The sequence below is a fragment of the Cyrtonyx montezumae genome, unplaced genomic scaffold, assembly GCF_038088225.1.
Source record: "Cyrtonyx montezumae isolate F1298 unplaced genomic scaffold, pur_monq_1.0 scaffold_4, whole genome shotgun sequence".
NCBI classification, from domain to species: domain Eukaryota; kingdom Metazoa; phylum Chordata; class Aves; order Galliformes; family Odontophoridae; genus Cyrtonyx; species Cyrtonyx montezumae.
In genome coordinates, this window is record NW_027072045.1 from 31,075,814 (window position 1) to 31,093,092 (window position 17,279).

The 17,279-nt window shown below is 42.5% G+C and overlaps 3 protein-coding genes across 3 annotated transcripts in view; 2 read left to right on the top strand and 1 right to left on the bottom strand.

The window, feature by feature from the left end:
• The window catches only part of OIT3 (oncoprotein induced transcript 3), a 123,973-nt gene that overhangs the window by 74,688 nt on the left and 32,006 nt on the right, over positions 1 to 17,279 (top strand). The gene's annotated exons all lie outside the window — the stretch shown is intronic.
• FAM149B1 (family with sequence similarity 149 member B1) lies at positions 3 to 14,115 on the top strand. The gene is made up of 15 exons (XM_065746706.1): positions 3 to 60; positions 410 to 484; positions 1,145 to 1,277; positions 1,724 to 1,866; positions 2,766 to 2,885; positions 3,367 to 3,537; positions 5,418 to 5,605; positions 5,836 to 5,966; positions 6,529 to 6,582; positions 7,036 to 7,148; positions 7,728 to 7,937; positions 8,812 to 8,938; positions 9,217 to 9,342; positions 10,330 to 10,411; positions 11,477 to 14,115. The coding sequence occupies exons 1-15, from the start codon at positions 11 to 13 to the stop codon at positions 11,548 to 11,550; spliced, it is 1,797 nt and encodes a 598-aa protein (XP_065602778.1). The 5' UTR covers positions 3 to 10; the 3' UTR covers positions 11,551 to 14,115.
• Positions 14,518 to 17,082, bottom strand: DNAJC9 (DnaJ heat shock protein family (Hsp40) member C9). The gene is made up of 5 exons (XM_065746699.1): positions 16,897 to 17,082; positions 16,686 to 16,826; positions 16,347 to 16,601; positions 15,518 to 15,604; positions 14,518 to 14,807 (listed from the first exon to the last, which is right to left on the bottom strand). The coding sequence occupies exons 1-5, from the start codon at positions 17,074 to 17,076 to the stop codon at positions 14,688 to 14,690; spliced, it is 783 nt and encodes a 260-aa protein (XP_065602771.1). The 5' UTR covers positions 17,077 to 17,082; the 3' UTR covers positions 14,518 to 14,687.

A 17,279-nucleotide genomic window follows, 5' to 3' on the forward strand; every position in this document is an offset into this window, starting at 1 on the left:
GGAGCTGAGGATGATCTCGCGATACGCCAGGAAACCGGCGTCCGCCGCCGCTCCGCAGCCGTGAGTGGCCGCCGCTCGGGGGGTGGGGAGATGCGGGCCCCGACCCCGCTGCTCGTCCCCGTTGCCTGCGGCCGAGCTCGGGGCTAGCAGATGCTGTTCCTAACGGTCTGCTCAGTTTTGGGGGCGGCAGCCCAGCGCTGCGAGATTCGGCCTAGAAAGGATGATGCTAGCGTCCAAGCCGAGGCCTCTGATTCCACCATGTTAAGCCTGGTATCGGCTCTAACATGAGTGAAGCTACCAAGAATAACCGAGTCCAGTTATGCAAGCTGGTGCATTCTGCAAAAGGCAGAACGTAGCTTGGGAGCAGTGTAGCTACTCCTTGCAGTAACGCTGTGTCTCTTGTTTTTAGACACGCCTTGCGGCACCACCCGCTGCCAGAACTCGGCCCCCTCGCACCCACTGTCAACCGCCCAGGGGCCTCAAGGTACATTAGTGTCACTGCAAACATACGTGGAGAGCACGGGGATGACCGTCACCTTTGTGCTGAGCTGTACTGACAGACCATCAGCATTTTGCTGAGCTGTTCTGACGGCAGCAATGCGTCGGTAGCCTTAGGCTTCACCCCAGAATGGTATTGATTCAGAATACAGCCTCTCTTTTTCCGATGTTAGTGCATAGCTGTGTTCTGTTCCCAGCTCACAGATAGCTTGGGTCGTCTAATTTTGTGACAGAAGCAAGGGGGGAAAGGAGAAAAGTAATTCCTGAGTAGAACTGGGACTAGAAATAGTATCCAGCTTAACAGCAGTAATTTGGGGGAAAATCAGTGCTCTTCTTGAGCACTGGACAGCCTGCGTCATCAAAGCCATCAAGAGTTGCAGCTGATACAGCTGCATGCATGCTATGCTTTTTGCATTTGCTTATAATAATAATTTACCCCATGAAAAAACTCTTAGCAAAGCACTGCAAAGAGCTATTCTATACCAAAAAGTGGACTCCATCCTTATGGGCTCCTTCCAACTCAGAACGTTCCACGATTCCAACATATTTTCTTTGTACAGAAGGAAAAACCTACGTATCTGCTTTTCTGTGATGGTCTTGTTGGCTTGTGTTTTATTTTTCTTCCTTTTTTTTTCTCCTTCAACAGTGAGTCTGAAACCTCGAAGCAGTCGGATTACCCTTCTGTTAATCCAACTGATGATGGGAACTCGTGTTCTGCTAGTCCGAGTTATGCAGGCACCTCCACTGAGGACAGCTCTGTCTTCTCTTGGGCCTGTGATGTGAGTAGAACATCGTCATCCAAAACAAATCCACCACAGTGAGTAAAAAGACACCTGAAGCACTGTTGTGAGCACATTGCAGGGTAAAGCTGAGGACTGGCTCTGTAAACAAATAGTGATACTGTGGATAGAAGGAACATCCCGTCGGCCTTTCATTCCTCTTCTGGTTTATTTTACATAAATTAACTGTTGTTAAGCTGATATAATACTGCAGACATCTCAAGACGTTTTAATACCTTTTCTTTTGTGCCTATGTAAGCTTAAGTCCTGCCATGAGTTGTAACAGTGGCCTACATCATCTCTGGGGAACAGATGTAATGTCTTTCTGTGCAAAATGTTATTTAAATCAGTCCCGCTAAGCTTTCAACGAACAGATGGTCTTTCAAACTTAAAAAGATCTTTAAATGCTATTCACTAGGCCTCTGATGGACAGCTTTCCTTTCTAGGAGTTTGATAAAGCTGCCACACAACAAGTTCAGAACATGTTCAGGCAATTCGATGAGCTGCTCTATGAACGGAAAGAAAATGTACGTGTTGAGGGACTGCAGGAAGAGTGCCAACAGTGGACATCCAACTTTCCTCACCTCAGGTATTTTATTAACAGATTAATGTCAGTAGCAACACAGTTAGGAAAGGTAGGGATGGTAACAGTTGCTTTTAAAACAACATAACAGCAGGGTTGTTTTATGCAATCGTATAGCAGATTAAAGAGATGTCTCTGTTGGTCTACTTGCTGTTGTCATTAAAAAACATGCTGCTGGTGGAGTGGGTGCAGGAATGGTTTACCTGGGAGGACTGCAGAAAAGCTGTTCGAGCAGCCAAGGATCAGGTTAGGAAAGCTAAAACCCAGCTGGAATTAAAAGACAGAAAGGGGAACAAGAAGAAGTTCTGCAGGTGTAATCAGTGATGGAAGGACAGCCAGGGAGGATGTGGGCCCTTTCTAGATGGAAACTGTAGACTGGGTCACAAGGGATACAGAGAAAGCCGAGGTGCTCAATGACTTCTTTGCCCAGTCTTCATCAGCAAGGCCTCTATGTGCACTGCCCAAGCTGCAGTAAGCAATGGTAAGAACCTGGAGAAGATAGATCTGCCTGCTGCCTTAACATAGCAAAATTTTATTAGAAAAGATGGATTGTATAGCTAAAATCCTGCTTAAAAATAATAATATAAAATTCCTACCTAGCTCAACCTTATGGCTGTCTTGAAAGTTGCAAGTCTATATAACATGAGCACAGTTTTGTCCCTATTTAAGTCTTTTTTTCAGGGCCTGCTAATAATAAATCAGCAATGTTTTTCTGAATGGATTTACCTGACATGAAGCAATCTGTACTAGGGAAAACAACTAAAAGCATCTTCAGCTATTACCAAGAAAATTGCATAGCTTCCTGATAGAATTTTTAAGGTTTGCTTTTGCATGCTCTAATACTCTCCCAAAATCCCACATGGAACACTTTCTGATTCACCGATCCTTTGCTTCTGCCCTGCCAGGGTTGTGGGGAAGCAGGTAGTGATCCCCAGAGATGAAGGGTATGAATGGTATTCGAGTTCACCTTGTGCCAGCATAGGCTCATCCGATATAAGTCCACCACAGGAAGAAGGTTCTAATGAGTAAGTACCAGCAGCTGATCCAGACTGTACCAGGGCGGGAAGGTAACTTTTTCCTCTCAGTGACTGCAGTGGTTGGCTTCTTAAACTGTGAGCAATGTGTGGAGCGATGGTTTAGCTTTTTAGTTAGGCTGGGTTTTGAGCATAGCATGTTGTTGGGTTTTTTCCCCCTTTTTTTTCCCCCTTGTTTTTAACTGAAGAAAATTGCTTTCAGAATAGCAAGGGCATCCAGCTGTCCTTGTTGCTCTCTACACTAAGCCAATCAGTAAGTAGAAATACCTTTGCCACTGCTGACTTCCAAAGGATGTATAGATGTCGTGGTTGGTTTTATTGACAGTCATTTATTAAATGTGCATAAATTTGCTGGCTCCCTAATACCTGACCTTACATACTGCGTTGTTTCTCAGCTCACTCAATGCTACTACTGGAAGTGGAATAACAACTTCTTCTCATTTCTGCTTTCTGAAAACTGTCACCTGTTCAGATTTAGTGTTTTTGGCAAGAAGGTGCCTCTTTGTGTTTCTCCTGTTCTCAAGAAGGCCGAATGTTCCACATCTCCGACCTTGGGTTCTCCAGACAGTGAAGAAGGTGAAGATGGAGTAATTGTCTCTGAAGGCATAATGGAGGAATATTTAGCATTTGACTACAGAGATGTGTAAGTTTTGAGCGTTAAGACAGCACCAGCATTCCAGAGTTTCTAAGATACAAGTGTATTTGGTTCTGCTATTGATTGATAAGGTATTTGATGATTTCTAAAATGCTTTTTCCTCTAGAGAATGTCCAGAAAACTGAGGTTGGTAGGGCATTGGAAACTTTTCTTTATCCATCTTTTGGAATAACATGTTTTGTTCTTTTTTTTCTGAATTTGTGGTTTATATGAAATTAATTCTGCTGTAACGAAGAGGCTGCTACGTACTGGCATATTTAAAACTCATTTAAATGCTATATGTTTGTTATACCAAGTCAAATTCACAGTTGTTATGCACCAGTAGCATGCATCTGTGCTTTGTACTGCAGTGTACAGACACACATTTTAGATGGAATTTATCTTCCCAGGTTTTTAGCTGTAATTTAAGAATCAGTGCTTGCATATAAATAATATACCACTATTTTTATCTTAAGAAGGGATCGAGAGTGGCATAAGGAGGATTCCTTTTGTCTCTTTACTTCATTCATCTGAACAATATGAACATATGGCCTGGCTAAGAACTGCGGGTGATAATGTCACTTACTGTCTATCTCATTGGTTTTAATAAATAAAGCCCCTTAATTGCCTGGATCATGAGATTCAAGTCAGTAGGTGGCATGCTTTGACCAGGCTAGAGATACTGTTGCAGCAAACAATATTGCTGCCTTTATAAAATACTGGTAAATTATAGGATAAGTCATTTTTTTTTCCCCCACACATTTTTAGCTTTTTGGTGGCAAGTACAAGGAACGGATCCAAAAGACCTAATACTGATGTGAGCGCAGTCGTTTTTTACTCTATTTTTCAAAATGTGTTTTAGCACATGAATGCATACTTCTTAAGTGTTCATCTTCCCAGTTTTCCACCTAACAATGTGATGAAGAAATATCACTGTAACTACTTCCATTTACTTCCAAATAGAACATTGGTCTCTGTTGTAAAAGATTAGCAATGAAGTATAAGTTATAGTGATTTCTGTGTGGAGGAACTAAGGAGTGTAGTTGAAAAGATGATTGCCTCAGTCCATTTCACATTTCAGTCAACAGTACACTCTGGAAGGAATAAAGTTCACATGCCCAGTGTACAGAAGCGTTCCAGAAGCACTGGAAAAAAATGGCTTCTTTCACTATTAGACTAAATCATTTGATATTGCTATTTATCATAGTTGGCTCTTAGAAAACAGTATTGTGTGATAGTGTGTGATGGTGGATGCTCCATCTATGGGGACATTCAGGGCCGACCTGGATGGGGCTCTGAGCACCTGATGGAGCTGTAGGTGCCCCTGTTCGTTGCAGGGAAGCTGGAGTAGATGACTTCCAAAGGACACTTTGCAACTTGTATGGTTAACAGAATAAATAATACAAAATAGTATAGTAGCCCAGATATTTTACGGATGGTATAGTTAGAAGGATTATCATGATGGAAAGGAGACAATCAAAATAAAGGAGTATGCTCACCTGTGTCCTAGGCTCACAGCAGGCAACTCCAAAGGAGTTATTGCCATAAAGAAATCCTTCTCCAGTGGCAGTCAGCCCTTAAATGGGGTCTGGGAGAGGTGGAGTCAGACCCCTTCTGATCACACAGGTGCATTGTCTTCACCTGTGCTCCCGTGGCTGACTCAGTGCTCACCTCAGGTGATCGTTCAGGCTGTGATTCAGCTGTTCCCATACACAACTCAAGTGATTCTATGATAAATATCAATTTTCTCCTAAAGTAATGTCTTTAAGCTACTCAGCCAGCTGCCTTGACCTGTTTCAGTTTAGGAGAAAGCAGGGCAGAAGTGCAACAAAAATGAAAAAGACAAAGGACCTGTGTTTGTGGTACATAAAATGCCTCTATTTTTACAGGGAGGAGGAACTGCACGAGAGGAAAATTGGACTCTCCTCTAATAGACAAAAACTGGGGTTTCCTCCTGTCTCTCCCTATTCCTGCATGAGGGATTCTGTGCTCACATTTGTGTTTGATGATGTGTGGAGTGAAGTTCTAGGCTGCATGGAAGAATTGATCAGCAGACAGTGGGAAGTGTCAGCCTCTGGTAAGGATCACAGTTAAACTGAAGATTCGATGGAGGTTTTAGTTACTCAGTTTTGCAAGGGTGAAGTGAGAGATGCATTTGGGAATAATTTTTTCAGGCTGCTAATAGTGTCAGATGTGCCTTCGAAGGATTTAACAGAGCTTAATGTTTAAGATCACCCTCATAGTAGTGTGCACATGTAGGAGCATCAGTAGTCTGTACTGACAGGGATGCTCTCTTGCTTTGTGTAGGTGATGAGAAGAATATCATAAAAGTAGAAAAAATCAGAGCAGATTCTGGAAGCCCCCAGCAGTTTCATCCTCTGCCAGTGCTGCTACCTCGTGTGCCACAAACTAAAATGCCCTCAGCAACATCAAATGTGGTAAGTACTTCCAGCCAGCTGGTTTGTCTAGGGGTGGCCCAATGTGGCACTACAGAAGTGAAGATTCAAGCACGTCAGGAACTCTTTAGCTACATGACTAGTTTGGATTGCTAGTTTGGATTGTGCATGGATGCTGGCTGTCCTTGCTAACCACTGAAGTTCTGTTACTCCTTAGCTGCAAGTTTTCTTGTTTTTCCTCTTTAATATCAAAATGTAATATTTTACACGTGTATTGGAGATGCAGCTCTTTCTACATTTAACAGTGCTGGAACTAAATTGTGAGATGCAGGATTGTGTGTGAGATCCCACTCACTAGCCCACCTATAGTTAACTGATGAGTTAAGAGAGAATAAGTCTTGGTGAATTTATACAAGAGTTGGTTTTTTTTTCCACCTCCCAGACTCTGAATTTGACTGCTTTAGATTTATATGCTCCTAGAGCGGTGAGCACCAAGTATTATCTCTGTTCATTCCATTTTAATTCTTTCCTTTTTATTTCTTTTTATTTCTCCTTTACTTCTCCCCCCTGCATCTTCCTCGCATTCCTGTTACTATATGTGTAGTGCCCCCAAACCAGATGTGGCTGCAAAACCAAAAAGAAGAGAAAACCACCTCAAGTATGTATGTTGGAGAGATTTAAGCTCTGTTCTTTTCTGTTTGCTGTTGTTATGGTGGGAAGAATGTCATGTTTTTCAAGCTCAGTTTGTATTCCAGGAGAGGAGTTTCCAGGTCTGTCTTTGACATAAAATAAATGCCAATGGAAAAAATAGTTGTGTAAAGTTCCTGATTATAGCTGTTTGTTAGAAGATTATGTCATGCAAACATGCTCAGTTGGGAATTACTAAAGGTGACATAGCACTACTATTTTTGTACTTAAGACTATCATTGTCTAAGCACTACTATTTGCAGGAAGAATGAAATGCTGCCGGAGGAAATTGTATAAATAAGTATGTGGATTTCTTGGATGAAATGGGTTTCTTTCCTTCTGAAGCATTAGAGAGGACAAATGTATAAATATGGGAGTGTGTCATTGCCAAACAGTAACTTCTCATTTTTGATTTACCTTTCAGGTACATCTCTCTCAAGGGTCAAAAAGCGGGTCTCAACATAATCTAAATGGCCTGATAGTAATACACAGGATCCACTTACAGCAAAGGAATCTGCCTGCAATGGAGAAAACACTGTAAGAGCTACAGGTTTTGTCTTGTTTTAAAGCAAAGCACTCTCATAGTAAGAGTGAGATGAATTCTCATTTCCTTTATTGCTCGTTTATGTATTTTCTCTTATCAAATACCTCTGGTATGGTCTTTATATCTAATTGCTGCTGATGTACCTCTTAGTGAATGGCTGTGGCATTAGCGGTAGCACTGATGTGAGAAGAGATGAAGCTCAGAATGGGATGCAGAACTAATTTGCTCGCTTCCTAGAAGCAGACTTCTGTTACATTGAGGCTATGGCAGTGAGAACTACTGGTTGCAGTGTTTTTATGGTATACATTATGAAGAATTATGACTTTTATGCTGACATTCCATCAAAAATTAGTAGTTCAGTAAATATATATATATACACACACATATATAGGCTTTTTTCTTTCACACTTACTGTCATTTTCTAATTTGGCTAGTTTTTATGGTCTAGAGGAAAAGCAAGCAAGAAAAAAACCCCAAATGACCTCTGCATTATTACCATCATACACACAGGGACAGGGCCGTTATCAGTCATGGCAAACCTACCTCTTTTGGTTCTGTGATTCTTTAATTAGGGACCTGGATGACAAACGCCCAGGCTCCAGCTCCATCCTCTCAAACAAAGCATGGCCAAGTCGTCCTCCTCTGGAGCTCAGTACATCACCTCTGTCTCACAGCTTGAAAAGGCGGAATGCAGTGCCGCGTATGCTGCGTCCTATCGGCATGAGCCAGTCTTGCACTGGGACCGCACGGTCTGTGGATGATGTCTTCAGGGGAACTCGATTGTATGTTTCCAAACTGGTTTGTCACTGCAAATTGCCACGTTTAGAGAACCCAGCTTACAAAGAGCATTCGGTTGAATTGAAAGAATGGGAAGTTGGTAGTTAGCAGCCGTGCTACAGGCTGTGGTTGTTCAGTGAGTCACGTTATGCAGTTGTGAATGAAAATGATATCCTTCAGCCTGTGCAGTCCAAGCAGAGCAAATACCACTCCCTCTCCTGACATCAGCTTTCTTTTTCTATCACTTACAAAAAGCACAGCTTTTAGTGATAACTTCCTTTTGGTATTCTTCCCCTGACCGGCTGGACAGGGTGCTCACTTTGGCTAACCTCTTGGAGGCATGAAGGGAACTAAATGACTTTGACTGACCTCAGTGAACCTTCACTTGTGTCCAGAAGATGTTTTTGTTTGGCATAATGATCTGAGTTCAGTCTCTTACAGAGACTATGGGTAGAGAAAAATAATGCAGGCTTTACCAAACTTGTAGAATACCCGAGTATTACAGACTAGCATCATTTCCTTCTAGTTTATCAGTTTACCTTTAAACTTATCTAGTCTGTCACATGAAGGGACAGGATACAAGTGTCTAAACAGTCCAAGTTGTGCTTCTACATTCCTCCAGTAGCACGTGGAGAGCACTGGGAAAGTCTTTTTTTAAATGCTGGCTGTGATTTGAAGCTTTTCTAATACATTTTTACAGAATAGCCTTCCTTCAGTCAGAACGTGCACAGAACTGTGGCCTCCTCTTTGCAGCACTTACTTGCTCTTACTTTCACATTGTTCGCCTACACAATGCCAAACGAGCTTACAATACTGTATGTTTACACACTGCCAAGCATATTAATGGTATATTTTCCTGTCCTTCTCGGTGCCTTGCAGCCTGACTGCACACGAGCAGCTGACCTCACCCTCCCCACTGGTGCTAAACCGAAATCATCTCCTACCACCTATCGGTACCACTGACGTGGCAGAACACGCGAGCACCACGGGATTGCAGAGGCAAACGGTAACAGGCAGAACCATTTGATTTTACATGCTACAGTTGTAGTTACTGCTGATGAAATGACCAAAGGGAGTTTCGGTTTGTTTGTTATCTTGTGACAGCAGAAATTCTGCATGATTTTTGACAAACAGCATCATCTTGAGTTGAGTGGCAGAATTTTCTTCCTCCCCATAATAGGTGTGGAATTTGTCTTGCAAAGTTAGGTTTAATTCTTAGGGTAAGTAGATTAAATGTACTGCTGCAGTAAGGAAAAGTAATAATTCTGTTGTTCTTTGCTGCAGAAATCTCGAGGAAACTCAAGTTGTGCTCACATTGTAACAACACATGAAGATAATCACCAGCAGCCACATGAGAGGCTCTTCTTACATGATCATTTATCTAGGCCTAAAACAACCAACGTGTTCTTGGTAAAGCATAGCAAATGATACCGAGTCATCCTCTTGATGAGACTGATTACTTATCAAGATTGATTACTTGAGAACCAAATGCCACAGGCCATTAGTGCCATCTGGTTTGTCACTAGAAGAGATACCTACAGGTTAGCAAAACCATCATTGTGTGGCACTTTTGAAACAGAGGGCAAGTTGCTTGTGTATGTACAGTAGTCTCACAGAACTTCCCCCAGCCAGCTCCTAACCACAGCTGCACCTGGCTGGTGGCACTACACTTCTCTTGACAATCCTGAAGCTGAGATGCTGGTATAAGTATTACTTTAACTATAACATCTAATCTATCATATCTACTGCTAATCTAGCATCTTCTGTGAAAGCTTTATAAGAAGTGTGAGGTAGTGGAGGGTGCTTTCAGGTTTTATTCTGTACACTTGAAGTCATTCCTACAGCTGTATTCACAGACGCAAGCGTAGGATGGTCTTAATTGTTTTCCAGTACAAAGCTGCTGTACCATGTATGTGATGCCCAGTCTATTTCTGGTATCAAGCACTCATTTTAGTTTAAAGAAACACCTACCGTGCTGTTAACTTGTCCTGTCTGACAAAGTACTCTTATCTAACCTTCAAAAGTTGCATTCTCCAACAATAGCTTTGAATAGCAGATGCTTTAGTTCCCGTGTAGAACTTAAATATCCTTGGCTCTCCAGTCACCAAGGTAGAAAGCTTCCAAGAACCTATTTTGAAACAGAACAATTTTCAAAAGTCTTAAGAATCCCTCTGAAATGTTGGATGGTCATTCTAGGAGTGTTAGAAAAGAGTATTTGCTTCTCCTGAAGTTGACTTAACCTTCCTTAAACATGTAAAAGCCATGCTTAGAACATTACAGCATCTTGCTGATTTGCTATCTTAGGAAATAGGATCTAGTCGTTTTCAGTTGTATTATAATCTTGATGTTAGCATTTTTTTTTCCTGCAAACGTAAAACTCTTGAACTGTCTTTTCAGCCTGATCCACAGCATCGCCATTCTTGCACTGTTATTGATTACAGTAATCATGCTTGGACAAGGAGAGGATCAGCAGGTTCAGGTAAGCTCACCAGTTACTGAATTTGAGGAGATCAAGGGAGAAGTAGGCTTTTCAGGCTGGCAAGCATTTCCTGCACTGGGAGTTTCTCAAAGTTCTGTTTTGCATTTAACTTCTCATTACGCGACGTAACCGTTCTACAGTGGAATAGCTTTCTTTGTAGCTCTCATGGGAGCTCCCCTTAAAAACTCTCTGCTGCCCTCAATACTAAGGCAAGTCTTATCTCCACCTGGAAGGGGTGGCACAGAGCAGGGGGTGAGATGCACCCTCTCAAAACTACTCCATCAGGACAAGTTACCCTGGATTCTTTTCATTGCCAAGTTTCGTGGACCTCAATGGAGTTATGAGGATTTCTCACATAAGAAGAGTATGCATGCTAAAAAGATGAAGTTAAAGCTGCAAAAAATAACAGCAGCTGCAAAGGATAAGGGGTAGCTAGCACATAAGTGATGATTAGAGAGCAGGAGGGGACTTTTAGCTTGTGTAATAGCTGACTGACCTACACTACCACTGGTACAAGTGGTATAAGAGGCAACCTGACTTTTATTTAATGAAAGTACTGAATTGAAGGAACTTCCTTTTTCATTAAAGGAGGAAGAGTTTCCTATTAAATTGAGTTCCTCCTCCCCCCTCCCCTCCAGCCAGCAAATTTAAATGCAAGATGAATTGTATGACTGTTGTACTGACAGAAAAAAAACAACCCTGAAATTACAAAGACTCTGTAGACATGAATGCTTCATGGGAAATGAAGAAACAGAGCAGGTCCCAGCAATGATGAAAGCATACCTTTTGCCCCTTTTGGAAAGACCATCAAATCTGAAAGCTCCCAGTTGATCAAACATGATATCTGATTACTTTCCTCTTAAGAAGGCCTCAGGCTGAAAGAAACAGCAAATTACCTTGAAAGAGATGTGGAATAGTTTTTAAGTTACTGATAAACTGACTGATAGCTAGAATAAGAAGCCAGAAAACCCCACCATCTTAGTATTAAGCTAAAAGAGCTGCATTTAAGTACTTAGCTTCAGGACTTCTAGAAGTTATTAAAGCTGTATGTGATGTCTTTATTAGGTCTTCAGCCACACGGTTCTGTGAAAGGCCAAAGTCGAAGTGGATCAGTCACAAAAAGCAAACAGGGCTTTTAACGTGTCCCGTGAAGAAGTGTACATCCACCTCCAGAAGAGTCACGGATGACCTCTCAGCAACATCAGGGCTGTTTACAGGCAGTCTTCAAGCACCCTTCCTTATGAACTATCTTATTTTTATAGAAATCTAAGAAGCAACTGCCAAAGATTAGAACAGATATACTTGCACATTCCATTTTCTACCAATACAAAAAGCTATCCTCCAGTGATAACTCTTAGAAAACCTAGCAAATACTTCAGATCATTGCTGTTTTCTGTTAATTACTACTCTTTTCTGACTGGTTCGTGTTACAGGCACATACTGCAGGACCTGCTGATTTTTCATCACCTCTCTGGAAGATTAATCAAGCATTCCATAGCAGTAGTTTTTAAAGTTATGTTTAAAGCTCTATATTTATACTTAAAGCAATACTATCCTATCAGAAGGAAGCAGTGCATATGATACTGCTTCTAAAACTCAGCGTAGACAAGTTATGAACTCTGTAGTAATTGCAGCAGCTATTAACACAGCTGTGTAAAAATAAGGTAGCAAAACAGATGAAGGGAGCCAACAGCTTTAAGGGTAGCGTACCACTGAACACTCCTGTTACATACTTATATATGTCTGTTTCTCAGTGTCTGAAAAAAGTTTAAGGGACAAAAAGGACTCCCTTACTACAAGCAATTCCAGACAGTACTCAAAGAAAGTATGTTGTCTTCCTGGCAAGATATTTTATGTAGTTTCACAGAATAGGTCAGTCTCTAAGAACAAAAACCAAACAAAAAGAAAGCGAAGAAACAACAAACTCCCACTGCCATGATGTAGGTGTCTCTGCACTCCATCCTGAAGGACCCCAGCGTGGTGGAAGTACCAGCTTAGCTGCCCTTGTGGCTCCCAGTAAAATAAAAACACAAAATAGAGACTTTTCAAAATAAGTGATTAGTAGAAGGTCTTGCTCCCAACCAGGAAGCGCCAGACGACAAGCAAGTGTAGAGAGAAGCTGAAGATAACCACTTTCTGCATTTTAACACTTACTGTGCTGCAAGAGAACAGTTGATCCTTTATAATTCAGTTTAAAAGCACTTTTTAAAGTTTTCTTACTGTTATATTTTCTAAGTTACAATTCCAAATGAAAACAGCTTGTCAGGATTTTTTATGAAGTGGCTCCTCTACTTTCCACTATGCAATCTAATAAGCGTTAGCAGTACCTACAGAACAGCTAGTGATTTTTGAACTAGTCTGAAGTTCTTCTGTTGATTGAAGCATGCTCTGATCAAAAAGAACAGAAAAGAAAGCAAAGCAGAAGCATACAAATGTAAGCTCAACTCCTTCCTTTGCATTTCCAGAGGAAAAAGCAACTTTGGGCTCAAATCTAAATCTCTTACGATCGAATAGAGATATAAATGGATGCCTAAAAGCAGACAGTGGTCATTAAACTGTTTCAAAACACAGTTTCTCTGATGGTTGAGACCAGCAAAATGCCATGCAGTGTATTGTTTAGTTAGCTAAAGCTAACTGGAGATAAGCATCCTCTTTAAACCAGTGCCATTCCTCAGGGACCATTGTAGTGCTCAAGAGTTACAGAAATAAACTCAGACTTCTAGTACCATGATGTTGTATTTTGTAGCCTAGGGCAGGAGGCAAGGTATTACAAAAAAGAAAGCCATCTCATTGTAAAGTACCTTTTGGTTTCTATACAAATGATTGAGATTTATCTGTACTGTTCAATATCTGTTTTGTATAGCAAGAGCTTTGTTCAAGTCCTGTGTGTTAACCAGCACAGAGGCCTACTGAACTCTTTCTGAATCAGGATAACTGTTTAAAGCAGCTAAGGAAAAGGGAGCTCATTTCCCATTCTACCTCTGGCTTCCCCTTAGGAAGCTTTAGTAAATAGTTGCTGAATTCTGTCACTGAAGTGATAGGGACTTTCAACTCAAAACTCGGTGTTCATCTTGTGGCTCTTCAGCCTTTGAAACAAATGATCCATAAGTAAAGCCAGCCTCGTTTCTTTCAGCTACAGCAAGCTACCTTTCAAATTCATACCCTGACCCACTACTTAAAGTAGTTTTAAGAGAGCAGAATATATAAAAAAAAAAAAGGAAAAGAAAACACATGTATTTGCACATCTTACGAGATTCTTACTAGAGCACTTCTGAAATACCAGGACTGCTGACAAACACAGAACACACTGAAGCAGGAGTCAGAAGTAATCCCTGTCATCCCACAGCAGGAGTGTGATGCCATTAAAATAACAGGCAGTGCATTCTAGGCTTTGGAATTCCTCATCGTGGGACATCACGAGTCCCAGAAACACACAGAGCCAGCTGCGTTCTGTGGGTTTAGTAAGTTTATTGCATCACATCAGCATGTTAGAAGGTGTTAGATTTTCTGCCAAGTCACTCACATACTTGCTGCAGTCTTGTTTTCTTCAAGCATCTGCTTACGTGCCACTGTCAAAGATGAGTTGATAAATAAGTGGCCCTTTCGTGTCACTTCATAACACCAGCAGTCAACAGTGCAGATGTGTTTCCAGCTGCTAAAGATGTATGCAGTACTCACTTCAATAAAAACAAGCGCCAACGCGATCAGTGTGTTTTGAATAATTACTTGGGAAACACAGAGGGTGTGGGGAAGCACAAGATAGCACAAAGTTCTGCAAAATCCTTTATTATATCTTCTACTTTCAAAAGTTTTTATAAAACCCGTGGAATCTCTGAAAAATACCTGTGGAGAGGTAGCACAACGATCTCAAAAACTGCGTAAGACTGGTTAGAAAAGAAATGCGTGAACAACAAAAGGATGAGGTTTCCATCTCAAAAGCCACAGGAATGAGTGGCAAGGACTCTCCGTGGTGCGGGATCACGCCGTTTCACCATCAGCGCTACTGATGCTGCTGAACACGATTCATGACAAGCCTGAATGCACAGGCAGCCATCCCAGGCCTCTCAGTGCTTCCTTACTGTAGCAAAACTATTAGCCAAGCTACAGTGCTTTGTGTCTCTTGTTCACCCTGCATTCTGCATCGTGCTCCCCTGTCATGGCAAGCTGATGCACACACACTCGGAAACAGAAAAAAGTCCAGAAAAACTCTGAAACTCTCCCAAATCCACATGTTCCCAACCAAAACGATACCTGACACCTCAGTGTACACAGTCTTTTATTTCTTTCCTTTCTTGGCTGCGGTCTTCTTTCCTCCCTTTTTAGTGCTACTCCCATATCTTGCTTCCATTTGGGCCAAAAAGTCATCCATTTCCTTTTTTCGATCTTTATTTCTGCTCTGGGTGAGGAAAAACAGAACAAGCCTTTATTACTGCTTAGTATGGAACATTCTAATGAAGTTAGACAGCTGCTTCAAACCCTGGAACACATTCGGTAGAGAACACAGGTTACAGAAGGTAGACTTCCATCAAGCAAAACCTGCTTCGTACTCTAGGCTCTATACTTGGCTTCTGTGAAGTACTGAGACAAAGAGGGGCCTTAAAAACTCAAACATATGGCCAGGAAAACAAAATGTTACTGTTTAGACCCAAAACTCTAATACAACTCGAGGAATGATTAAATTTCAACATCTTGTTTTAAGCCCATTGGACACTGAGAAAGGCAAGACTGAAAAACAGAACCTAAAACAGGATATATCACCCAAAACACAAAAGCAGAATAGTAATATTGATCTAGATTTATATCATCGTGGAATCCCTCAGAAAGAAACATTAACGCTCCCCGTCCAACCACCTAAAACTAGAAAAGTTAATTAGTTTGATTGTGTATGCAGTAAAAATGAGCTCATAATAACTTGCTTCACTAAAAAATAAAATAAAATACAGGTAATAAAATCCATACCATACTCTGAAGTACACAGTTAGAGTTAAGGTCATATTGTAATCTCAAGTATAGTAAGAAGAGCTGCAGAGATCCTACAGGCAAAGATGCTCAGGGATAACACAATGTTAAGTCAGGAACATGAGTAATGGATGCTTAATGCCTTACCTGAATCAGTGCTGTCAAGTCATCTTCCTCTTCACCGAGGCCCAGTTCTTTTCTTCTCTCTTCTGCCTCTTTAGCTTCTTTTTCTGCCTGAAAAAAACAAATTAACTTAAAGTATTTTGCAGGTGGCTGTCTTAGAATAGTCGCTAAACACTTAACTTCTGCATTCCTACACAAAAAAGCCACGAGGAAATAGTTCCCAAGTTTGGCCACAAATGAAGTCACAGAGAGCTTGTTCTGTTTTCCCAGCTTGGTGGAGCGGGGCAGTTCCTCACTGTTTGGCAGTGCTGTACATTGTGAGATGTTCATTCCCATCCTCGTTCCCTGCACCCACACATTGTTTTTGGTCCTAACAGCCATTATATTTTGTATAAGTTAAAGGTTACCATTATGTGCACAGTACAGTGTCAAAAGGATCACAAGAATATATACTTGGAGGGAATTTACCCCAGACTGTTATTTCACATTTGCTAAGGAGATATATTTCCCTCATCTACTCAGCTCCAGCAGCTGTAGCTTTGTAAATGAATGAACGGTCACTCTGAGCTGTAACAGGTTACCACGGATAATGCTGAAATAGAAGGAAGGAGCTGCAGGCAGCAGGAGCCTGTTACTACTCCCAACTCTCTCAAGGATTTGACCAGAATTGACACAAACAATAGTTTGGAGCGTGGAAAGTAAAGGTGACCAAGTGCGGAAGTGAAAGGTACTGAGCAGATTTGCAACCCTATGGCAAGTATATGTCCTAAGTGCAATTTAATTAGCTTCCACTAAGGGAGATTACAAGCTCATCGTGCATGCTGCTTCCCTTTTTTCCCTGGCTGGTACCCACCCTCCTCTTCCTTGCAGACATCTTCTTCTTGGACTCCTTCACAAAAGCTTTGTAGGGCAGCAGCTCTCCAGCTTCGATGGCTCTTTCTATGATGTTCCTCACTCTGGGCTCATCCGTGTAGTCTACACACAGCACCGACTCCATTATCCTGTCCATGTCACCCTCAAAATCCACGTAGGCCGATTTAATATCCGCTAGCTCCTGCTCCGAATCTTTGTAGCTCTTCTCAAAGTCACGAATATCTCTGATAGCGATCTGAAGCACACAGAGGGCACACCCGAGTCACAAAGAGTCGTCTGACTGCAGGGAACGGAGACATCCCGCAGCGCCCACCCTCACCTTCTTGAACAGCAGCCTCCAGTACTCCTGCCAGTCCCGCTCGGCCCGCAGCGCCTCTCCCTGCTCGTCCACCGTGCCCTGCTCGTCGTACACGGCGCGCAGCTCCGCGTCGCTCAGCACGGCGTAGGCCTTGCCCAGGATCTGCGGGGCATCTCGCTCGCTCGCTCGGCCAGCCCTCAGCCCTCCCGCCCCGCCGCCCGCCCGCGCTCACCTGGAAGCGCCGCGTCGCCTCCTCCTTGGCATCGGGCTCGGCCCGGTCGGGGTGGACTCGGAGCGAGGCACGGTGGTAGGCGCGGCGGATCTCCTCCGGCGAGGCCTCCCTGCGGACGCCCAGCACCTGGTACAGGTCGGCGGCGCCGAAGGCGGCCTGGCAGTCCTGCAGCAGCCCCATGCCGTCAGCCAGCGCGCCCCCAGCCCCGCGCATGCGCAAGGCGGGAAAAGCGGCCCCGCCCCGTGAAGTAAATCGGGGCGGAGAAAAACACTCGGGCCGAGACGGGTTTATACAAAAGTCACCGAATTTTAATGAAACTCAGCGTTAAGTGGGATACACAGACTGATCGTACAAAAACAACAAACCGTGTTGAGCATCTCACA